The sequence below is a fragment of the Nilaparvata lugens genome, chromosome X, assembly GCF_014356525.2.
Source record: "Nilaparvata lugens isolate BPH chromosome X, ASM1435652v1, whole genome shotgun sequence".
Classification (NCBI taxonomy): Eukaryota; Metazoa; Arthropoda; class Insecta; order Hemiptera; family Delphacidae; genus Nilaparvata; species Nilaparvata lugens.
In genome coordinates, this window is record NC_052518.1 from 5,041,011 (window position 1) to 5,066,791 (window position 25,781).

The 25,781-nt window shown below is 34.7% G+C and overlaps 2 protein-coding genes across 3 annotated transcripts in view; both read right to left on the minus strand.

Annotated features, from left to right (window-relative positions):
• LOC111044475 (tau-tubulin kinase homolog Asator) overlaps positions 1–24,877 on the minus strand; it is an 80,057-nt gene extending 55,180 nt beyond the window's left edge. Inside the window, 8 exon segments of the mRNA XM_039442279.1 lie at positions 3,370–3,540; positions 9,465–9,644; positions 12,474–12,609; positions 13,956–14,411; positions 17,847–18,017; positions 19,485–19,624; positions 23,950–24,024; positions 24,672–24,877. Coding sequence (XP_039298213.1) covers positions 3,370–3,540; positions 9,465–9,644; positions 12,474–12,609; positions 13,956–14,411; positions 17,847–18,017; positions 19,485–19,624; positions 23,950–24,024; positions 24,672–24,702 — 1,360 coding nt within the window. The 5' untranslated portion in view covers positions 24,703–24,877.
• LOC111044481 (neurofilament medium polypeptide-like) lies at positions 10,717–11,882 on the minus strand. Of its 2 annotated transcripts, none has more exons than XM_039442280.1 (2): positions 11,430–11,882; positions 10,717–11,260 (listed from the first exon to the last, which is right to left on the minus strand). In XM_039442280.1, exons 1-2 carry the CDS (start codon positions 11,854–11,856, stop codon positions 11,079–11,081), a joined length of 609 nt encoding a protein of 202 aa, XP_039298214.1. In that variant the 5' UTR covers positions 11,857–11,882; the 3' UTR covers positions 10,717–11,078. The 2 variants fall into 2 exon arrangements, with proteins under 2 accessions (XP_039298214.1, XP_039298215.1); XM_039442281.1 differs by having other exon boundaries at positions 10,717–11,221; positions 11,261–11,882.
• Positions 24,878–25,781: the final 904 nt, after the last annotated feature.

Here is a 25,781-nt window from a genome sequence, read left to right on the forward strand (position 1 = left end):
TAAAACTCTGAAAAATTATTTTTAGCAATTATCAAGATGGTTTCTTTCTCAACTTGAGCTGAGTTGGTTGAAGTGAAGGAAATATTTATTTCAAATACAAGAAATAATCGAGAATTCAGTACTGTTTCTGTCAGGATTCTTGTCAACAGATGGGGCAATTAGAAGAACATTACTAATTTTCAAAAATCTCTCTCAGAGCAAAGATTCAGTGAGCAAGGATGCTAGGCAATTTTAAGCTACTGTTCGCTCAATCAACATGAATTTTATCGGATCCAATAAAATAATTTGACAAATAATTGCCGTTAAGGCGGTGCAAAGGCTAAAAATAAACTTTCTACTGGTTATATTTTCAAAGTTTTTCGATTTGTATGTCATCAAGCTATCAAAATGAAAACGTTTTCTCAGGAAATCATTTTTTTCCGATCATTACTTTTTGAGATATGAGCGCCTAAAGTTTAATTTTTTGAGACAGAACATTTCAAATTCGGTTAGAGATTAATTCATGAGATTGATAGGATATATTCTTCATGGTATTGTTGATTGAATAAAACTAACATTTTATGAAAATATCAATTTTTGAGAAAGTTTTTCAATTTACTAAAAATGACCAAAAATAACTCAACTAGAGGTTATTTTTGGTAAATTGGATAACTTTCTCAAAAATTGATATTTTGAGAAACATTTTGTTTTATTCAATCAACAATACCGAGAAGAATATATCCTATAAATCTCATGGATTAATCTCTAACTAAAATATTTCTAATTAATATAAGATTAATCTCTGAAATATCGATTTTAGAGAAAGTTATTCAATTTACTAAAAATGACCAAAAATAACTTTCAGATGAGTTATTTTTGGTAAATCAAATAACTTTCTCAAAAATTGATATTTTCAAAATTCTTTGCTTTATTCAATTAACAATTCCATGACGAATTTATCCCCTAAATCTCAAGAATTTATCTCTTTCCGAATTTGAAATGTTCGGTCTCAAGAAATTGAACTTTAGGCGCTCATATCTCAAAAAGTAATGATCGAAAAAAATTATTTCCTGAGAAAACTTTTTCATTTTGATAGCTTGATGACATACAAATCGAAAAACTTTGAAAAATGTCACCAGTAGGAAGTTTATTTTTAGCCTTTGCACAGCCTTAACAAGCTGCAGATTTTGAGATACGGATGGTAAAAATCTAATTTGTATTGTTGTGGTATCGAGTATTGCCGCCAGTATCGATGTATCTATATCGATCTTTAATTTGTATACATCGATATCGACTATCGATTGTTGTTCATGTTTGAGAAAAATGTCACACTCATGGCTATTTTAAATCTCGACAGAGAAAACTTCTGTTTTATTCTGTGATCTCGATTAGAGTTATAGGAACCAAAATATGCAGATGTTTACAATCATATCAGCTGAAACATTCACTCACAGCTATTGTGTACAATTTTTCTGATGTCACCGAGAATAATTCACTAAAATAATGATACATGTTTGATTGCCAAAAAACAAGAAAAATACAAAACAATAACATTTTTAGCGTGGCTGGAATAAGAGAGACCTTGCGCTCCAGCCACGAGAAAAACTTTTCAGCCACAAGATTCGAAACCTCTCTTACCCTGGACTTTATCCTGTACTATGCATTGTAGACCACATATTTTCTGAATCCTCAATATGTGTCCCCGAACAAAATCAGCTTCTATTAGACTTTACAAACGACTTCCAGCTATTTGGCAACAAACTACAAACAAAGAGCTATAAAACAGTGTCAAACTCAATTAAATCTATGTTGAAATATACTTTTTATATATTTTAATGTTGGAATATATTTTATGCTTGGCTCAAATCCTATACTGAAGCCTCAACATTTTACAAAAGACTTGGAGCTGTAAGTGACAAAAAAAACTACAAACAAGAGCTACAAAAAGTGCCAAGGTCAATGAAATCTATTCTGTGTTCATTCTCAATGTGAATACATGCTTGACTCAAAGTCTATACTGAAGCCTCAAACTCTATACTGAATACACAAGAGTAAAAAAATGAAGTAAATTGGTATGGCTTTTATTGGTGGGGAACCCCGTGCCTTACGACTGTCATACTTCAGCCGGAGCCGGTAGTCTAACGTGCCCTTCCGATAACACGGGAGTGATCTGGCTAAAAACGTTTGTTCATATGTGAGTTTGAACCCGGGACCTCTAGGCTGCTCACTAAATTACGGATCACAGGAGTGTATCTTCACGTTTCTAGGCATATGTTTGAAATGTAATCTAGAGGAGATCAGCGAAGAAGGAGAGGATAGAGAAATATTGTTGTTCACTTCTTTTTTCAGAGCTACTAAAATTATTGAAACAAAATGAAAATGTCAAGTAGGCCTACCCTTTATTTTATCACAACACAATTCCAAAATGGCTCTTGAAACAAGTTGAAAATAAAGGGTACTTGATAATTTTCATTTTGTTTCAATTATTGTTGTTTGCGCCTGATTTCATCATCTTTAGCAAAGACAGGAAATAGTTAAAATATAAATGCTACATTCGACATGATTACAATAATGAATTTAGAGTTATGTGTTCTTCAAGGATACGAGGTGCACTTTGAAATAAACCAATGTAGATGTCTTCATCAGTTGGTTTTATGGAATCCACCCAAATTGCAGACTTGTTCAGTTTGAAGGAATTAAACCATGAATAATTATTAATTCATATTTGATTATTCTATAATTTTATGAAATTCAACCACATTGCAGACTTTGTAATTAGTTGGTTTTATGGAATCCACATAAATTTCAAACTTTGAAATCAGTTGGTTTTATGGAATCCACAAAAATTGCTGACTTTGAAATCAGTTGGTTTTATGGAATCCACAAAAATTGCTGACTTTGAAATCAGTTGGTTTTATGGAATCTTTGAAATCAGTTGGTTTTATGGAATCCACAAAATTACAGACTTAGAAATTAGTTGGTTTTATGGAATCCTCCCAAATTGCAGATTTTGAAATCAGTTGGTTTCATGGAATCTTTGAAATCAGTTGGTTTTATGGAATCCACAAAATTACAGACTTTGAAATTAGTTGGTTTTATGGAATCTTTGAAATTAGTTGGTTTTACGAATTCTACCTAATTTGCAGACATGTTTAGTTTGACGGAATGAAACCATCATGAATTTCGTATTTGAAATGAATCACGTGTTCATCAGTTGGTTTAATGGAATCCTCCCAAAATGCAGACTTTGGAATCAGTTGGTTTCATGGAACCCGCCCAAATTGCAGACGTGTTTTGTTTGATGGAATGAAACCATGAATTGAGAAGCCTTGAGACCAAGGACAGACTGACGAAGATGATCGTGTGTTAGTGTGAGATGGGGCAAATGACCTTGCTTGTTAGTGTAGACGCTGTCAGGATCTGGATCGGCAGCGGACATGACAGGCTGCACTTCAGAGTCCTGGTTGAGTGATACGGCTGTGGCGGTTGCTCTATCGGCCGAAGCACGACTCCTGTCCTGTGGCGAGACGGCTACCCTCAGCCGAGAGAGAGCTGCGTCCGCTAGAAAAATTATTACCGCTTTCTCACTAGCTGCTCGGTCTTCAACCCAGTCAACAATTCACCAAAACAGAAATTACACAGGTAGAAGTTATCACAGCTTTCTCACTAGCTGCTCGGTCATTATTACATCAACCGTAGTCAATACATCACCTAAATAGAAACTCTGGTTTAAATGCACTACAAGATAGCAGGTAATAGCTATTAAAGTCACGTGGCCGGGAAGTGTCTGTTTGCAGGGCGAGCATGATGTTTTCAGTCGAGGCCTTAGGCCTTTTTATTACGTCCTACAAGACTAACAAGTGACTTGTCACTATATAGATGGTTACATTTATTATAACCAACTAATATTTCTCCTACTAAATTATTCACCAACAGTACAGTAATATCTTGCAACAGAATTGATGAAAACAAGCATTTTAAAACATTATATTATGATAGAAGAAGAAGAAGTTTTGGGGAGTAGTGATGTTTTCTTTAATGAATATTGCATCATTTGTTTGCTTCATCCAAAGGTGCGTACAGACTTATGTGCCACGAACACTTCACTATCCATGAGCTGATGCTATTCTTATTATGGCTGTATTCGTACAGAAACAGTAAGATACAGATATAATAACCATAGCATCAGCTGATGAAAAGTGAAATGCGCGAGTTATTGCAGGTGAAGGTGATGCCCACATGAGCTGAAGCTTGTGCGTGGGCAATGAGAGAGATGACTGATTGCCTTCATAGGACCTCTCTGTTATACAAGTTATAAATAGCAGGTGTCAATTGGACCACTGAGCGGTGAATTTTAAGCATAACTGATAATTAGCTGAGCTGGCCTCAAGCGGTCACCCGTCCACCGATAGTACACATTTCCCATCACCAAGAAAAATATTAGACTTCAAATACAACTAAATAAATAATAGATTTCTGAAAGATTTGATTGAACACTTCCCAGCTGGAAACTCTATCAAAATATTTCCTAAAGAAAATATATCAAGCGATACTTTTCCAGTGACACTTAAGCAAGAGATCGATTTTTATAAGTAGTTGTGAAAATAATATTTTGATACTTTAATATTTTAATATTTTGTTATCATAGTGAATAGAAGACAATATATTGTTCAACAACATATTTATTTAAAATCAAGGTTTTGGTTGTTAAACTATTATAGATCCCTGGTAAAAAAAAACTAGAGGTAAAGAGTAAGTAAAGTAATGCATTTCAATATCGTCACATTGAAAGCAAGTTTGTATTTGATAATGTCGAAAGTGTTAAGATATCATGTTTATAAACCTAAAGCTAGCTACACACACATCGATTTTTGGACGTACGATTTTTTGCCGTCCTTATAAATTCTATTAGATTAAACAGATGATGTTTATCAAGTTCCGTTTGATCTGATAGAATTCATAAAGAACATCGAAAATCGATGTGTGTGTAACTGGCTTAACAATCTTTTCTAACTGATCTTCTGAATCCAGATAATGTCTTCTTTTTCTAAAAAAATTAAATCAGTGATTTGAAAAAATTCAACAGCTGGGAATGTTACTCAACTTTGATGCAGTGCAAAATTGAGTCCTAACCACATTCTGTTAATCATAGACTTATTAAAGATTTGCATAGTCTTTACTGAGCAACAATAAAAACTTCAATTTATCGAACATTATCTTGTTCTATTGGGAAACTTACAAGTGGCTATTGATAGCAAATTAACTCTCCAACAAAGTTATTGAAACATGTGATGCATAGGAAATGCAAGATCTTCAACAGTTTTTTAACAAATAACAACTTTTGAAAGATAAGAGTGCTTCAGGAACAACGACTATGAAAATAAGAAACATGGTGCAAGAAAAGTAAATGAAACGAAAATTTGCAAGGTAACGATGGACGCTAGCTTACTCAACCAAATCCACAGAACCAAAACTAAAAACAATAGAGTAAAGCAGGATAAATCCCTAATTCAACTCAGTTACAGACAAAAATAAAATAAAATCACTTTATAGATGAATGATGTTGGATCCGGAAAATTATGACATTTATTAGAACAAGAAAGAGTATGGTAGCAGCAGAGAGGTACTCTTCTTATGTGAATTGTCCTGATTCTTATGAAAATATTACTGCTGAAAACTTTGGAAAATAGGTATGTGAGAAGGCTACAGGTTCTGAAAAATAAGTTGGGAAAAGGATAAGAAACTGCGGAGCCTCGATATAGTACATCTGAAGAAATATGACATATCAAGCTACCTATTAGGAGAGCCAGGTAGCCAGGAGATCAGGGTATCAGGGTTGAAAGCTATGTGCGACTGCAGAAAAATGTACTATAACGAGGACATGTATAACAGGAAATACTATATCGAGGTTCCACTGTAGAAGCATTAGGGTAACCGTCCACTGGAACCGTATTCAACCGATCCGTTCGGCCGTTGGTTCGGACGAATCTACCGGCCGAATATGGCCGTCGTCCACTAGAACCGTTTGCCAATTATTGAATTAACTACTATCATAGCCACCACAATTTTTCATAAACAATGATTATACTGAAATGTTGAAAATTGAATAAACAAATATACACTAAATTAGTTATTCATTACAATAGTCTTGCCTTCAACAAATATCCACTAAATTAGTTACTCATTGAAAGAATAAGACTTTGATATTGTCAATACCACTTTTATTTATTCGAAAATTAATTTATTATAAATTATAAATTAATTATAAATTAATTTTCGAATAAATAAAAGTGGTATTGACAATATCAAAGTCTTATTCTTTCAATTATGAAAAATACCACAACATCTCATACCATACAATCAAATAGTTACTCATTATTAAACAATCTTTGTTCACAGATTCCTTTGAACATCACGACGATATCTTTTGTCTCGCATATCCCACAATGGAACATGCTCTTGAACCAAACTTATCAACTTTTCATTGTCCATAGTTGAAACTTTATAAAACAGAGCAAGTTCAAAAAGCAAAAACAGACAAGACTGTGAAACAATTTTAGGTTAGGAACACTTTGTTGTCTCAGCTCGACTAGTTAGTTCGGCCGGATAGAGCCGGAAAATCTCATTCAATTCGGATCGAAGACTTGATCGGCCGCAGACGGCCGTGCACGGATGTATGAAACTGTTGCAATGGACGAGCATCTATTCATTTCTTTGTTGGGGGATCGTTCGGTAGTTTTCGGCCGATGCTAGTTCGGACGAAAACGGTTCCAGTGGACGGCCCACCTTAGGCTTTACTTACACTAGCACATCTAAAAATCGTGCGATTCCAACGTTTTGGACCTTATGACTTGACTGCTTTGAAATTGTAATTATGGACTTGTTTCTATGATTTTTTTTGTTTTCCTATAATATGTGGAATACTTTTCCAACAAATTTGAACGTGTTCTCGTTTCAACTGTCTATGATCATCTTGAAAAAAATAGTTATTTGTGCAACTAGTGCGCAAAGTGACAGTTTGCTGCACCGAAAGAAACGTGTACACACGAGCCATAGGCGAGTGCGGAATGATGGTTTCTTGAGTGCAGCAAACGAACTTTGTGCACGTATTTCACATTAAATTTTTCCTACAGTTACCATTGAATATGAAAAGTGGGTAATTATGGGTAAAATTCCCTGAAATCCATCAAATGTTTTTTGTATAATTTTATTATTAATAAAAACCTTAATTTATTTAAAATTGAATAATAATAATAATAATTGAATTATAATGATTAGTAATTCAATTGAAAATTTATGTGACTGCTTGAAGGGGGTTTATGTTATGTAAGCATTGAAATGACTATAATGAAGGCACATAATGGCAAGGCAACGCTGTTCTCCACTGCCATTATAACGTGGGCCTCACTATGAGTGCAGTTACCAACTTAATTTTGATTTTGCTGCACTGGTGCTCCATTAACCTACTAATTATTTTGCGTTGTCATGCTGCAAATCTGGAGTACGCAAAGTACTCACTTTGCGCACTAGTGCGGAAAAGTGATTCTTTGCGGCCTGCAATCAGTGCACAAATGGTCACTTTTCAAGGTATCTGTAGGAAAAAATATATATGCATATGCACTCACAGACCAACAAAAAAGTTTGAAACATTCAGAGTCAATAACTTGTTTGGTCTATGTAGCCGGGAGACATTGCTGCAAAAATTGAGCTTCAAATAATATCCAATCATCACCTAATGCACAATAAAACACCTTGAGGATGGAATATATTCCTAATCTTCACTTTGAAATTTCCTCATGGACAATTCACTTTCAAAAAAAAATTGAAAATGAGAGGGAAGTATGGAAACTTCATTTTATAGATTTTTACTTTGAATAATTTAAAATAATGTGTAACAGTAGAAATCTATAAAAGATGGGTTATTCTCACAATGAAATGATTTCTCAGAGAGGATTAACAAGATTATTTGTTACTGTAATTTAGTTGAAGACCTTACTAGAGGAATTAACTGAGAATAATTGAAAAGGTTGAACTAAATTATTTCTCAGAGAAATAATAAAATTATTAGTTACAAAAGGAAGCTAGAAAAACGCACAATAAAAAGTGGTGAAAAGTTGTTTCTGGTGAAAATAAAACAGAATACTTTTAGTATACGCTTTTCTGTTTAGGGCTACTTAAAAATAAAGTAATAAAAATTGAAATACAAATCTATTTCTATACTAATACAAATATTTTATTTTATTGTGATAAAATAATTCATAAAAGGGTACTGAGATTTGTATTTCAATTTCTAGTATACTGTATAGTGAGGTCCTCGTTATAATGGCAAAATTTGATTAAAATTGGTGTTGCTATTCTTGTCTATAATTCGACAATGCAGATAGCGGTATCCTTTTCTAGTTCCGCAATGTTGCCAGATATTTTTTTAACAATGTAGAAATATAATTAATTGAAATAATATTTAATTCTAATTATGAAAATTTATTATTGATTTATTGAAGAATCTATTCTCTTGACGAATAAAATTTAATTGATTATTTTAAACAAGAATTAACAGTTAATATTAAGTCAGATATACTCTACAGACGGCAGTGGCAAGGCAACGCTGTTCTCCTATCTTTCTCCATTGTCATTACAACGTGGGTCTCACTCTAGTGACTTCTAGCTACAGATTAATGATACTCTATTTCTACTTCTACATACAAGGTGTGATATTACTGATATCTAAAATTCTACTACTTTCAGTTAGTTTTAGCAAATATCTAATAAATAAGATTTGCATGTCTGTTTATATCTTATTGTAATGTAATACTGTATTCAACTTTGAGGAGGAAAATATATTAAGTACAATCATAGAGAAAATACACACATAAGAGGTTATCCCATGGTATGAGAAGTCTATTAATACAAGCCTAATTGCAAACCGATTTTTTTTAACAAGTGGATAACTGTCGACTACTGTCTAATATTACTGTTTTAGCCAGGTAATAGTGTAAGGCCCTGCACACACACATCGATTTTTGTTCGTACGATATTTTGCCGTCCTTAAATAAATTAAACAGAGCTTGACAAACAACTGTTTGAAATCATCTGTTGAATCTAATAGAATTTATAGGGACGGCAGAAAAACCAATGTGTGTGGGTGCGGGGCTTAAGAACGGCACAGTATGACAGACTACTAGCTTCACATAGCTTCACGGGAAAGAACTACTAAGACTATCGGCTTGAGTTAAAATTGTAATTTGGAACATAAGCTACCTATAGCATGGGATATCTTCTTATAGGTTACTATGTTTTCTCCATGGTACAATAAAGAAGACCTCCACCACGGACAATTTTTGTACTACTCTACTCTACTCTACATATATTTTTGTAGAAAAATTACTTGACAGTGTGTTAGATTGAGCTAATACTGTATTTTGTATTAGATTAAGCATCGGAAGCTTGTAAATAACTCAGCACAAAACCGACTTGGTTCGACTGACCTGATTTTCGCTGATTTTGATTATTAGCATGGCGACGCCTGTCGGCACCTGACTGACTCCTGGCAGAGACCATGACTGCGTCCCCTTCGCAGTCGACCTGCGAGGTTGGGGCGACCGAAGAGGTCACCGCTGCCGGGGTACCTGGCATCGAAATCGCTCGCCGTTGCTTTTTAGGCGAACCTATAGGTCATAATTGATACATTTTTACGGCCAACCTTTCAGTCAAGATTAGAACACTTTTTATGGCGCAGTCAGGACTAGACAACTTTTTATGGCAAACCTTTCAGTCAGGATTAGAACACTTTTATGGTGAACCAGTCATTCAGGATTAGAACACTTTCATGGAGAACATGTCATTCAGAATTAGTACAGTTTTAGGCCAGCGAAGGGCTTTGAACAATTTTTTCAGGTTGGATTTTTGTACTTTTGATCGCTGCTCTATTTGAGGTTAAATTATTTTTTCCTCAACCTAATGTCTAAAGTACTTACTTTACTCCCTGGAACATAATAGATTTTGAAGTGAAGAACTACAAGATTTAACCTCTTTTGGACCTATCTAAATTTGGTAAAGGAATAGCACAAGGTTACCTTATTTTTTCCCCCTATCAGTTTGATGATGCACTAAATGTATCAATAAATGAAATAAAAAAGTAGAGCATAACTTTTTTGCTCTCTGGACTAGAAAACTGAAAAACTCCCTAGGGAATAAAAGTAAATTCATTTAAATAAAATGGGAAGCGTGTTTCCCATTGAAATAGGTTGGAAGGTCGGAGCTTAGATTAGAAACCATGTTTGAGCCAACTGAATTTAAGACCTCAACCACAAATTTTATCAACTTTTGAGGTTAAATTATTTTTGTATCCTTATAATTTGTAATTTTCCAGTGGTTTATATATTGTTACTGGCTGTTTATTTTATGTTAGAAGCTGTTTTTTGTTCAAAGCCTCTCGCTGATGACACAGCATGCATGACAAGGATGTGTGTACACACATGTTCAACACATTGTCCTGTCGTTAGTGGTCAGAGAAAGACGAATCTTTAAGTCACAATTAGTACAGTTTTATGCGAACCTTCTAGTGAATTTTTGAGTCGATCAGATTTTGAGGAGTTTCTAGGTGCACCTGTTAGTCAAACACAACACTTACATTCATCATTTCTTTTCAAACGAGCCTGTTAGTCACAATAACTCATACAACTTTCAACTCAACACAACATCAAATAAATAAACCAACAAAAAAAAACCAACACCACAGAAAATTAATTATTTATTAAGTAAAAAATGAACACACATCAACAGTGAAAAAAAAAACATTTTTCTTTTTTTTAACATTTTTCAAGTTAATTTCTTTAAATCTGTAACACAGTATTTTTAACTTCAAGGAACATGGCCACCTAAGTTAATTTCTATAAAGTGAAAAAAAAACATTTATCAACAAAGCAAGTTAATTTCTTTAAATCTGTAACACAGTATTTCTAACTTCAAGGAACATGGCCACCTAAGTTAATTTCTATAAATCTTTTATTAAGTAAAAAAATGAACACACAGCATACATGGTAACCTAAGGGCATACTAATAACCAGTATTTAGGAACTTTCGTTCGATTATGATTCTGATTATTCTATACATATATCAATATCATATTCGTATCTTTTTGTAGTCGACTGGTCTGGAATATTACTTTCGATTGTCGGTGACAATGGCTGTTTTGGAATATTACTTTCGATTGTCGGTGACAATGGCTGTTTTGGAATATTACTTTCGATTGTCGGTGACAATGGCTGTTTTGGAATATTACTTTCGATTGTCTTTGATTAAGGTTAGTTGTGATATGTCAGAAATATCATCATCATCGATGCTTTCGTTCGATGATGATGCTGAATGTTCTATAAGTATATCACTATCACTTTTGGTAGCCGACTGGTCTGAAATATCACTTTTGGTAGTCGACTGTTCTGAAATATTACTTTCGATTGTCGGTGACAATGGCTGTTTTGGAATATTGCTTTCGATTGTCGGTGACAATGGCTGTTTTGGAATATTGCTTTCGATTGTCGGTGACAATGGCTGTTTTGGAATATTACTTTCGATTGTCGATGTAACTGGCGATTCTTCTTCATCAATTTCCAAACTCTTTACACCTGTTGTCGATAAATCTAATGAATCATCATCGAGACTTTCGGCAGCCACTGACACTTGTGATTGACTTCTAATAGCATTTTCGTCATCTATGACAGACTGCAGTGTTTTATCTGAATCATAATTATGGACTAGCAATTCCTCTGACGGTTGTGATAGTAGAGTATCATCTGAACGATAGTTGAGTACTTCTAAAATCGGTGACATATCTTCATCTGAAAAATAAGTATAGGGATTGAGAACATGTGTTACCATCCATTCCCTTGGATTAGGGATTGTGATAAGCGATTCATCCATATTAAGGATTTTGATAGTCTGATTCGATTTCCTTTCATCTTCATTACGGTGACTTAAGATTAACATTTTCTGTGACGATGGCAATGGATGGACATCGACAATCGCATACCGTCGCGATGCTTCCATGTTAATCGCATACCGTCGCGATACTTCCATGTCAATCGCTGTCTGTAGCGATTCATCTGAATCATAATTAAAGATTCCGTCCCACGATTCATCTGAAACTACCTCATCAACGATTTCGTCACAATGATCAAGAGTATTCTCATAATCCAGTTCAGTCCAAAACTCACTAGTATTTTGTGTACGATGCCAACGACGAAAGCAAAAGCAGTGTAGGAAAAGAGCTATACAATCATTTTTAATACGACTTAGTAATTGCATACTTCGCACAGAAGCCGTATCGGATTGTTCAGTTGTGGCATTACGAGCGCGAGTATTATCTTGATCCGGTTCAGTCCGAAAGACTCTAGTAAGCCTATTTTGTGTACGACGGCAACAGGAATAGCAGCGTGACATTAGATCAATAAAATCATTCATGATATATCTTAGATTATTCCTTAGTGATTGCATACTTAGCATAGGGACTGTTTCTGAAGGTTGAGTTGTAGCGTTACAATTTCTATCCATTGTCATCTGTCTGTTTGAGACTTGTTGCGAGCTTTGGATTGCTTCAACTCTTCTTGTCCTTCTGCAGACACCGATAACCTGCTGGAGGAAGAAAACAAATATAAATTGTAAGACATAGAAATTCCCTTGTAAGTGAGAACTGATCACATATAGGTTTGGATAGTTTTCATCACAATATTTGTCCAACAATGAATAGCATTCCATTGTAAAACCAATCAAAAATACCTCAAAACATTGGAAATATCTGACATAATTTCAACATCGATATACAAAGAAAACTACTTTTCTGGCCATCTTTAAACTTGGTTGCCTTAGAACTGAGTAATTCAAGATTTTAAAAACAGCTCCAATAAGAGTTTTTGTTAAAATTAAATTTCTTAAAGATTTCAGGGAAGAGCGGAATTGTGTCAACCTGTATAATAATTCATGTGCAATCCTGTATTTTCATGATCTTACCCATAAATCTAGATTCTGATAAGAGTTCTAATTTAAATAATTGCTGAGGAAAACGGAATTCTGCTAACCTTTAAATGAATTGTAAATCTTTTCAATTACCTTACTCATGCAGTGAGGACCACTTTATAATGGCAGTGAATAGATGATAGCTGATACTGTTATTATTCTATGTACTCTATAAATATTCTATAAATACTCTATAATATTCCATTGACAAAAAAAAATAATTTTAAATGATTGATAAGTTTCATAACTGAGATGAAATAGTTGACCTAATAAAATTATGAAGAATTTGAAATTGAAGTTGCTTTCCATGACGAAACACTAAATAATAACTTTGTTGAAGTTCTGACACTGTGTTACTTGTAAATATTTGAAAAAAACACTTACTTTTGTTGGGAGTATTGAGGAATGCATTTCACTCCTGAAGAGGAGCTTCATCAGCCTGACACCAGGGGCGCTTGCTCTGGTTGGACTGTGTGGCCAAAATGTGGGAAAATATTACATTCGATTTGAAGTTAAGTTGATCATTTAATAAGTTGGATTTGTCATAGTGGGAAAAAAATTAAACACCTTCACTATGACAAATCCAACTTATTAAATGATCAACTTAACTTCAAATCGAATGTAATATTTTCCCACATTTTGGCCACACAGTCCAACCCATAAGAACAAACGCCCCTGGTGTCAGGCTGATGAAGCTCCTCTTCAGGAGTGAAATGCATTCCTCAATACTCCAACAAAAGTAAGTGTTTTTTCAAATATTTACAAGTAACACAGTGTCAGAACTTCAACAAAGAAGAATTTGAAATAGGCCTATAACCATCCTCTTTAAATTGAGAATCTGTATGCAAAATTTCAAGTTAATCATTTGAGTAGTTGAGACGTGAAGATGAGTCATTCATGAATTTTCTATCTCGTATGTGTTTTAGCCATTTTTTTGCTATATTATGAGCAGGATATTTAGTTACCTCCATATCCTTGCGATTGTCAGGCTCAATGTTCTCCTGGTTGTTGTCCAGGGGCGATGTGATCATCACATTGTCAGTGGTGACAATACGGGGAGACAGCGGGGTGGGTGTGGCCGGCATCGTGCCCTGGGTCAGAGGGGGCTGTGGATTAGCCATGATTGGCTTCTCCCAATCATAGGGGTCAGTATCCTTGACACCCCTGCGCTTCATGCAGCGCTCCAGCAGATTGCTCAGCATTTGGTAATCAGGCTTGTCATTGTACTCGAGTGACTGAATGTGCTCGAGAAAGATGCGCAAATCGGAAGGCAGGTGTTTGAGAAGCGCCTTATGGTCATACTTCTCCTTCATCAAGCCTACTTGTTCTTTGTCTTTGATTTTTCTCCATGGGAGTTGTCCATTCACAAACTCAACCAGCATGTAGAATAAGGACCAGAGGTCATCATGACGACCCATCTCCTGCAAAATAACAATCATCATCAATATATTATGACAGCATTTGAATTCAATTTTATTCATTTAGACTATACAATAAAACTAGACAATTGAATCTATATTATATAAAAGCGAAATGGCACTCACTCACTGACTGACTCACTCACTCGCAGAACTAAAAATCTACCGGACCAAAAACGTTCAAATTTGGTAGGTATGTTCAGTTGGCCCTTTAGAGGCGCACTAAGAAATCTTTTGGCAATATTTTAACTCCAAGGGTGGTTTTTAAGGGTTTAAAGTTCGTCTTTTAGCATGTATATTCTTCTTATTCTCTTAATTATAATTGAAAAATGTCCATACTATATGTTAGTATAGAACTATAATCTAGAGAGAGTACCTCTTCGAAACAGTTGTTAAACTGTTTTTTTAAATTTAGAACTAAATTAATAATTTTGTCAGGTTGGCATTAAGTTAAGTTGACTTTGTTAGGTTGGCACCAAGTTGAAGATTGAAATGCATTTATCGCGGAAAAATTGATTGGGCACTGCTACCTCAATCAGAGCTATTCCTGGGAATATTATATTACTAGCCGTCAGGCTCGCTTCGATCGCCATATCCGTTTAGCCAGACGTCTAGTCTGGACCACCGACTGGATCGTCCTAGCATATGATAAAAATGCTCAAATGAAAAATGCAGGCGAGCGAAGCGAGCCTGCTGATCTCATTCTTGGACGATCCAGTCGGGGGTCTAGGGGGCGGAGCCCCCTGGCTAGACGGATATGGCGAGCGAAGCGAGCCTGCTGATCTCATTCTTGGACGATCCAGTCGGGGGTCTAGGGGGCGGAGCCCCCTGGCTAGACGGATATGGCGAGCGAAGCGAGCCTGACGGCTAGTTACATATATTTATCATACTGATAGAAGTGTTCCTATACGATTTATACATATTGCATATAAAATAACAACAACTATAAAACACTAATCAAGAACTGTGATGCAAAAAGAGGAAAGTATTGAAATGTTTTCCAACCATGGTTATCCATGTACTGAGAAAACCATCAATCCTTGTGAAGGTAAAAAAGTTTGAGAAATAGTGTGTGAGCATAGAATAACTTGAGGAGGATCTCAGATCGGCTGGATCGATTTCAATTTGTCTAATTAAAATCTTACAAAAGAACAACAAAAGATTGAAGATACAAGAATCTCAATAGATACAAATTTTGTTTTAATAATGTGATGACACAAGAATGTATGATGGCATGTGTGTACACACATGTTCAACACACTTGTCCTGTCGTTAGTGGCCACTCTTAAGGTGCGTACAGATATACGCTCCGCGAACATGAGCAATTCACTTTTAATCAGCTGATTATATCTGTATTTTACAGAAACGGTAAGATACAGAATATGCTCGAGAAAGATGCGCAAATCGGAAGGCAGGTGTTTGAGAAGCGCCTTATGGTCATACTTCTCCTTCATCAAGCCTACTTGTTCTTTGTCTTTGATTTTTCTCCATGGGAGTTGTCCGTTCACAAACTCAACCAGCATGTAGAATAAGGACCAGAGGTCATCATGACGACCCATCTCCTGCAAAATAACAATCATCATCAATATATTATGACAGCATTTGAATTCAATTTTATTCATTTAGACTATACAATAAAACTAGACAATTGAATCTATATTATATAAAAGCGAAATGGCACTCACTCACTGACTGACTCACTCACTCGCAGAACTAAAAATCTACCGGACCAAAAACGTTCAAATTTGGTAGGTATGTTCAGTTGGCCATTTAGAGGCGCACTAAGAAATCTTTTGGCAATATTTTAACTCCAAGGGTGGTTTTTAAGGGTTTAAAGTTCGTCTTTTAGCATGTATATTCTTCTTATTCTCTTAATTATAATTGAAAAATGTCCATACTATATGTTAGTATAGAACTATAATCTAGAGAGAGTACCTCTTCGAAACAGTTGTTAAACTGTTAAATTAACAGTTGTTAAACAGTTTTAACAGTTGTTAAACTGTTTTTTAAATTTAGAACTAAATTAATAATTTTGTCAGGTTGGCATTAAGTTAAGTTGGCTTTGTTAGGTTGGCACCAAGTTGAAGATTGAAATGCATTTATCGCGGAAAAATTGAATGGGCACTGCTACCTCAATCAGAGCTATTCCTGGGAATATTATATTACTAGCCGTCAGGCTCGCTTCGATCGCCATATCCGTTTAGCCAGACGTTTAGTCTGGACCACCGACTGGATCGTCCTAGCATATGATAAAAATGCTCAAATGAAAAATGCAGGCGAGCGAAGCGAGCCTGCTGATCTCATTCTTGGACGATCCAGTCGGGGGTCTAGGGGGCGGAGCCCCCTGGCTAGACGGATATGGCGAGCGAAGCGAGCCTGACGGCTAGTTATATATATTTATCATACTGATAGAAGTGTTCCTATACGATTTATACATATTGCATATAAAATAACAACAACTATAAAACACTAATCAAGAACTGTGATGCAAAAAGAGGAAAGTATTGAAATGTTTTCCAACCATGGTTATCCATGTACTGAGAAAACCATCAATCCTTGTGAAGGTAAAAAAGTTTGAGAAATAGTGTGTGAGCATAGTATAACTTGAGGAGGATCTCAGATCGGCTAGATCGATTTCAATTTGTCTAATTAAAATCTTACAAAAGAACAACAAAAGATTGAAGATACAAGAATCTCAATAGATACAAATTTTGTTTTAATAATGTGATGACACAAGAATGTATGATGGCATGTGTGTACACACATGTTCAACACACTTGTCCTGTCGTTAGTGGCCACTCTTAAGGTGCGTACAGATATACGCTCCGCGAACATGAGCAATTCACTTTTAATCAGCTGATTATATCTGTATTTTTACAGAAACGGTAAGATACAGAATATAAAAGGCTTGGCATCAGCTGATTAAAAGCGAACATTTCTCATGTTCGAAGCGCGTAAATCTGTACGCACCTTAAGATGAACATAACCTAAAAAAATTGTTAATGATGTTTTAAAGGAGAAGGTTATGTAGGTTATGTTTTTGCTTTATAATAATAATAATAATAATAATATCGAGTGACCTGGCTGGCTCAGGTCTGGTGTCAGAGTTTTCAGGTCGCAACTGATCAATTTCAGGGCCTCTGACATGACCTAACGACTGCTTTTTAGGCAGCCGGGACCGACGGCTTAACGTGTCCATCCGAAACACGGGAGTTGCCCGAGATAAATATCTTGCCCGGGCCGGGATTTGAACCCAGGCCTCTGAATCATAAAGCCAGCATCTGATCCACTCGACTGCGGCCACTCCTTTTAAATGGTTATATGTTGATATTATTCGAAACGTTTTGATAATTTTAAATAGTAAACAAGTAACGAGAATTTATTTGATCAGATGTTTTTAGGAAATTGGGAAATATGAATGTGAGCGCGTAGGCCTACCTTGTTTTTGTGGGCGTTGATGGAGGCATAACGCACAGTGCCTCTGAAGCCAGCAGCGGCTCGGGGTGCCCTCACTTCACCATTGCCAGTCGTGTATTGTCGGGCAAGACCGAAGTCCAGCATGTAGACTTTGCGACAATTCGATGGAAGACGTCCAACAGAGAAATTTGACTGTGAAACAAAACACCAAATTAAAAAGAAACAAGTCAAAAAGGTGAACGCTAACAAACGTTGGATTAGAATCTCAGAAATTATCGAGCGTACGGCGCTGTGTAACACACATTTGTAATAGTGCATATACAGAGTGTCCCACAAAAGGTGTACCATCCGAAGAGCATGGATTCTACATTGAATTTTCAACAAAAAATGTCCAGTAAAATTCTCTTATATCGACCTTAGTTTTCGAGATATATCGATTTTTCTATATTTTTGAGAAAAATAAATAACTAGAAAACTATCAGTCAAAATGTAATTACAAGGACATGGTTGGAAAGATGAAGAAATTTCCAATAAGATTCATAAGTTGTTCCTTTGTTTGACGTTTTTGAACTTTTAAAGTTGAAAAAGTACATTCGTCGAGTTCAAAGCCAAATTTCAAACAGTTTGAACACTCATAAAAAGTTCAAAAACGTGAAATAAAGGAAAATAGAAATAAGAAAATTTTACTGGGCATTTTTTGTTGCAAATTAAATGTAGAATCTATGGTCTTACTGTTACACCTCTTAATACTTAATATAAGTTTTTGTGAGTCAAAAAGTATTTTTAAGAAAATTGAATGTTTGGCTAGTTGAAAATCGTATCTATAGTATTAAGAAGATCTTTGCAAATACAGATGTAAACTTTTAGGTTCAAGTAAGAAGGTGGCCTGTAACACTTTCCTAATTTATTATTATATAATTTCATTTACACAAATTTTAATGTGTAATATTGTTGACTTAGCACTATTTTACATTAACGCTGCCGATACATGTATTTGTTAACCCTTCCACTACCAAGCGGGGTAATTGGACTACCCCAACCTACATTTTCCCCATTTTTTTGTAGATAATGTTGTTGTATTTCATTGAAACCTTGAGTACTTGTTAAAAACATATCACTTTAGTTGTTTTTTCTCATAAAATCATCTCATTCCTCTTATTTTTTCAATTATTAGCAGATTTATCCTTGGGGTAACTCTATTACCCCGCTTGGTATTCCATGTCATGCAATTTTTTGGTATATTCCATCCATTATCGGAATGCATAAGATATAAATTTATGTCCAATTATCATTTTTTCGCCAAACCTGATTCATAATGATCACTTGAAATCTAAATTTGAAAAAATTGCTTCTCTATAGCCATAATTTAATTATTTGACAACATTTCCCCTACATCTATTTGATAGAATGCTCAATTTTTTTGTCCTGTCAGTTTTTGATTGAAAACATATTTTTCAACAAAAGAAATTTATTTTTAATTATATTAAAAGCTTTTGTAATGCATTTCATAGATGAATTAATGGAAAAAATATAGAATAAAGATATAAAACAGAAATCTTGTTGGGGTGACCCAGTTACCCCAGTTGGTATTCCGTGTATGTGAAGAAGGTTGGTAGTCCAAGGGTTAATGTCAATAAAGAATATTCGATTTGTACTTACTGGTTTTATGTCTCTATGGAGAAATCCCACTTGATGGATACTTTCTATAGCCTTGAGGATTTGGTGGCCCAGTCGCAATGTCGTGGACAGAGTGAAGGCTCCACGAGGTTGGGCTCTACGAAGCTCGGCCAGATTTTTTCCTAGGCAAATTCAATGCATTATCAAGCGATTAAAGGTACCGTAGCAACAAATTTCATGTCGAAATTAAGCGACTACTTCAGTGTGTTCATTATGTCCCGCATATTAAAAAAAACATGTCTGTAAAAAGTGGAGTTTGTATGAAAACAAGTGGTGATGCGGTAGCCTCATAGTATATAGAAGCCCCACGTTTTACAGACATGTTCATTTTGATGAGCACGACATAATGAAGACTCTATATAATAATATTCGTACGGCTTTCAGGAGTCTTTTTTGAGGAGTCCCTGACGGAAGATCCGATTTAGTATATAATTTTTCGCCACACTGCACAGAAAGCAGCTGTTTTCCAGTCCCTATGTAGATCTGAAAGACATTGTTTGCAAACGACTCTCGTCTGACGTCAGAACAGGTTTCTTTCCGGCTAAGGCCGCTAACATGGAACTAATAAAGGTGAGACTGCTATTCTAACTTTTTTGAAAATGTGTTTTCGCCACACTGCACAGAAAGCAGCTGTTTTCCAGTCCCTACGTAGATCTGAAAGACCTTGTTTGCAGACTACGTCAGAAAAGGGTTTCTTTTCCGGTCTAGGCCAGAAAGTTGTCTCTTTCCAGCCGCTCATGGAAGTAGTTAATAAGTCATCCGCTAGATCGGGCGAGTGTCCACTTTCATCATCAGCTGAAGACGCCATGATTTCAGTTCCAGTTTCGAATCAAACTAATTCGCTTTGCAACCAGTTTTATTCAATTATTTATTGTTGATTAGTGCATTCCGAATTTTCAAAAATGCTTGAAGATGACTGTGGTATTCCAAGTGAAATTTTAAAAGAATCTGAAATCCTGACTGCAAATCTTCTACCACTAAAATCAAGAGATAGGTACGATAGCTTAACGAGTATTCTTTATTTTGTATTCTTTATTTATTTTGTCAGCAATACTGTAGTGTGGCGAAAAATATCGTTCGCACCACGGGCAAAAATGTTTTTCCAGCTCTCAATCTTTTCTAGTCCTCGGCCTACGGCCTCGGACTTGAAAACCGATTTCGAGCTGGAAAAATCTCATTTTCTGCTCTAGGTGCGAAATATACTATTGGACAACTGTGCCTTATGGGGCATTGTGTTCAGAAGGGTGAGATCGGAAATTTCCACCCCACTTTGAGTTCCCTACGAAGTCTGGTTCTTGAGATATGAGACATCAAAGTTTCCGCCCCCCTCATAAAGCATTCTTATTCAATTTTTTATTCTTATATAGCTGATGCCAAAAAGTTAGGCGGCTTCATGGGTCACATGCTGTAACCTACTCACAGCTGATGCAATTCATCTATTTACTGTCTCTTTTGATTTAAAAATCAGCTGTTGGAACACACAAGAGACCCACGAAACCGCCTAACTTTTTGGCGTCAGCTATACCTGTAGTGTGGCGAAAAATATCGTACGCAACTCTCTCAGAAAGGTGTTTACGGTATTCGGATAACATATTCCCGGGCTCGGCAAGCCTCGCCCGGGAAACTATCCTCATACCGTAAACACTAACTTTCTGTGCTTGTAGCGTAATATACTATTAGGGTATGATCACATTAGATGCGTGTATATGCAAGTGCACGTCAGATCATGAGCCGAAAAGTATAATCTGGAAAGAGCCATTGAGTGACTTGTCTACACTGAACGCAACCAATGAGTGCACGTGTTCAGTGTGAATGTTCCTATTGCTCTTTCCAGATTTTGTTTCTCATCTGCGCGTTTGGCCATGCATGGCCACGTATGCACTTGCACATATGTGTATCCACTCGACGGTTATACATCAGCAGGGACCGACAGTAATGACTACTAACATTATTACTACTATCAGTATAAACTACATTATCACACATCCCTTATTCAACAAGAGAAAAAATTATACCTCGTTTCAAATCCAATAATGAATTCAAGAAATCCAACTTCAAACCCCTACTGAAATATCATTGATGATATATCCCGACACATAGACTCTATAGTGGGATGCTACACGATAGTTTAAGGAAATTAATGCAAGTATGTAAAGGCTTTTTTCCATATTGTAAATTTAATGTTTTTTCATGTTTAATAAATACCTCTGACATGGGTTACATGACAGAGAGAGAGAATAAAAAATATTATTGTATAATTTTTTTCCAATTCAGTTGTATAATTCGAATACACATTGGTTCAATGTGGAGGAAGTATACTCTTCCCACGTCAGAGTTCAAATAAAAATGATAACAGAGACTAAAATATCTCTTTTATGTTAAAAAAGAACAAATGTGGATATAGCATATTGTTTCACTGAGCACGTCAGCACTTATAGTTAAAAATTTGGAATTAGATGCATTGTAAATGCAAGGATAATCAATAATATTTACAACATTTCTTTACATAACATTTGAAAATTGACACTTGAAAATCAACAACTCTCCAACTTTTATAATTCTATTCAATTAGTCTTACCTTCACTAGTAGAAAAACAAATAATTATTTTGGTTTCTAGTGGTTCACTAGTAGAGACTGACCGATAAGAAAGACCCTATTGTGTCACAGTTATGTCGCATTTGTGTCACATATTGTATCAAATTTCTCACAATATTGAATAAAAATTTGATACAAAAATAAGAATCACCAGATGAAAATGGAGGAATTTCTTCTATTTATGTGTAGGTTTTATATTTTGAATAAAGACGCATTTCCACTATCACTGAACGTGCCCGGTACAGTGAGAATATAATTCCCATATGTTCTAATGTGACGATTCATACTGGCTCGGCCGGGCTCAGTGGGAACAGTCCAATTAGATCTCATATAAATTATATTTCTACTATCATTGATACTGATATGTAGGAGTCAATCTTAATGGATTTTTTTCCAACAATTCACTTTATTATTCATTATTTGACATCTTGTAGGACCGGAATCCCTAATGAACTATAAACTATACGAGGTTGAACAGTTTGGATTGAACTAAAAACAGCTACAAAGTGAAGGTTGAAGAAATGTATACTAGAGGAAATGGAAACGTTTTTTGTTTGAGATTATAATCAGGAAGAAATGTTTCTGAATTGATATATTATATTTCTAGAACAATATTATACAATTTATTGATGGACAGGTAGTTAGTTTGAGGTTAGTTAAGGTGATTAAAAATATATTGTAGATTGAAAGTTGAAAACTTGCAAATGGTGAGAAACAAAAGAAACTTGTGAGAAACAAAAAGTGAGCCGAACCAATAAGTTAGTTCGGGTATGCCTGGGAAAAAAGCAAATAATCCAGACATAAGCTCCATTACTGATTCTCACTGCATGGAAGGAAAGGATGATAAATAATAAAGGTTGAGGGAATAAACATTTAAGATTTGATTGAATTAATAAAAACTTAATGATAATATTGACATGCGGCTTTATGAAAGATACAGATTTTCCTTTTTGTGTAGTTGAGAAGTTGATATTGTGGTAATTATTCATATTGAATGAAAAAGACCAAGAAATTGTCAAAAACCACAGATTTATTGATATTTAGAAAGACCGAGAAACTCTGAGAGTTTATCAGAGATTGACAATGGTGTAATAACCGAAACCGGTCTTTCTAAGTATCAATAAATCTGTGTTTTTTGACAATTTCTTAGTCTTTTTCATTCAATATAAATACAGATTTATAATGTACATGAGTTCACGAGAGAATTGGGGGTACTAATATGAAAAATACACATGTCCTAAAAGACACAATGACCTAAATCTAAAGAATTAAATCTTTCCCTATAATGAAATAAATAAAAATGTTAGCTGATATTAAAAGAATGCAGAAGCAGAAATAATGATACATTGTATGATATAGCATTACCATAATAGGTTATGTTAGTAGAAGTAGTATGTTTTATATACAGTGTATTTCAGAACTCTCTACCAATATCCTAGGACAATGTTCCTGGGTGAAATACATATCTAGATGATATTGAAGCTGTTCAATATCATTTAGATACTATGCAATTCACCCAGGAACATTGTCCTAGAATATTGGTAGGGAGATCTGAAACATACTGTATAGGTAGAAGTAGGTTTTTCAAAAGCTATCATTATCTCATGTTGATATTATATAATGTGGACATGATGAATTCCCTCATTACTTTTACCACAAGAAAGCAATATAAATTTATCAATCTAAAAAACGAAATCTAATAAGTGAAATAAATATTGGCTATTTCATAGCTGTACAACGAAAACAATGGATTTCGGGCATTGGAAGTTCAATTTGTTTTGCAATATACAGAATTGTAGAGGATGTACAGAAACTAAAATAGCACATGAATGAAAATTTTATTCTACTTACCTTGAAGCTGCATCACCACGTAATTGAACCGGTCGTTTCGTCCACATCCTATGAATCTGCAGACATGTTCCTTTCCTAAAAGCATGATACAGCAAAATTTCAACATTCAAGATTGATGAGAAATCAGACAATAACAATCAACGACAAATCAATTATTCATTTCCCACACAATGAGATTTACATTTACAAGTAAAATAAATAGCAATTTACATTGGTTTTATAATAATATGTGTATGAGAAATCCCCCTACAGGTCTGTGTCTGGAGAGGATATAGAATGTACAAAAGTAATAGACCATTCCTAGATTTCTAAATTTGCAACTTATTGTATTTAAAGGTTATGGTTTCTTGATCCATTCCGAGCTGCTTTGTATTAACACACTTTTTTATGTATTTGAACACGACATGCAGTCAATTTATTAAGTAAATAATTAAAAACTTTTACTTACTGACTGAAGAAGCGATCATTTTCACTGTTGAAAATGATCGCTTCTTCAGTCAGTAAGTAAAAGTTTTTAATTATCTACTTAATAAATTGACTGCATGTCGTGTTCAAATACATAAAAAGTGTGTTATTGCTGTATTTGGATACTTATTTATTCATGAGACCGTCATACCAGAAAATGACTGAGAAATAAATTCAGCGTTTTCCAAGAGGGTAAGGTAATCTGTAGAGTAAATAGTTAATATTAATCCTAATTTAGTAGTGCTTAAAATGTGTACCTTGAAGTTTTTTCAATACAGCAACTTCCATTTTCAAAACTTGTTTGGGCTGTCTCGCTGACTCTACTTTCAGAGCAACCTGCTCTTTGGTAACAAGGTCCAATCCTTCATAGATTTCTCCGAATCCACCTCCTCCGATCTTGCGCACCTTAAGTAAAAGAAAATCCTCATCTAATTATCTTGAAAATGAACGCAAAGTATGGAATCTTCACTATTTTTTGGATTAATATTTCAAATAATTTGAAGTAATGTATAACAGAAACATTTTATTAGTCATGAAAGTTGGGTTTTGTCATAGATAAACAATAGCATAAGTAGATATCCCATGGTATAGGACGTTTTATGTCGCAACTCTTACTATCTTTCTCCACTGCCATTATAACGTGGAAATCACTATACATGATATGTTTTTTAACTGTTTTTACATAATCACTACTAGTTTCAATATTCATGCCATTTTCAAGTGTCCTTTTTTAAATAAATATTCAATTTTATAAATAATTTAGTCATAGTTATTTATTGGATTAGGTGAGCACATTAGATACTTATGATGATTCATCTTTCATGATATATGCAAAAATCTATATGGAAGAAGCGAATCAAATTTTTTACAACATTTTTATTAGGACAGCAATATTTATTTATTTGGATAAGGTGAGCACACAGAATTTTGAGGAAAACTCATCAGTTACTCCATAAACTTCATGATTCAGTCGAATGTAGATCTAATATAACTAAGCTTGTCCAAATCTATTTTTTTTTTTTGAAGCAATTCTAATCTTTAACATTGAAATTCTATTTCATGAATGAACTCAACAAAATACTACTTTAGATTATACATTACTTGAAGGGCTTTCAATCAAATAATGAATAAAATATGAACTACTGCCAGCAACTACTCAGCTATTCATTACTAAAATGTATTATTTTTAACAATATAAAGCTTCATCATGATTTCAAAACGTTTTGTTCTTCATTTACCTTATCTTACCTACCCCAACCCAGACCTGACCTACCCCAAGTGTGTTATTTCAAACCCTAAATGTCACAGCTTGTCAGAATTATTATTAATTACTTTATCAACTCTAAGTTTACATATATGACATATTT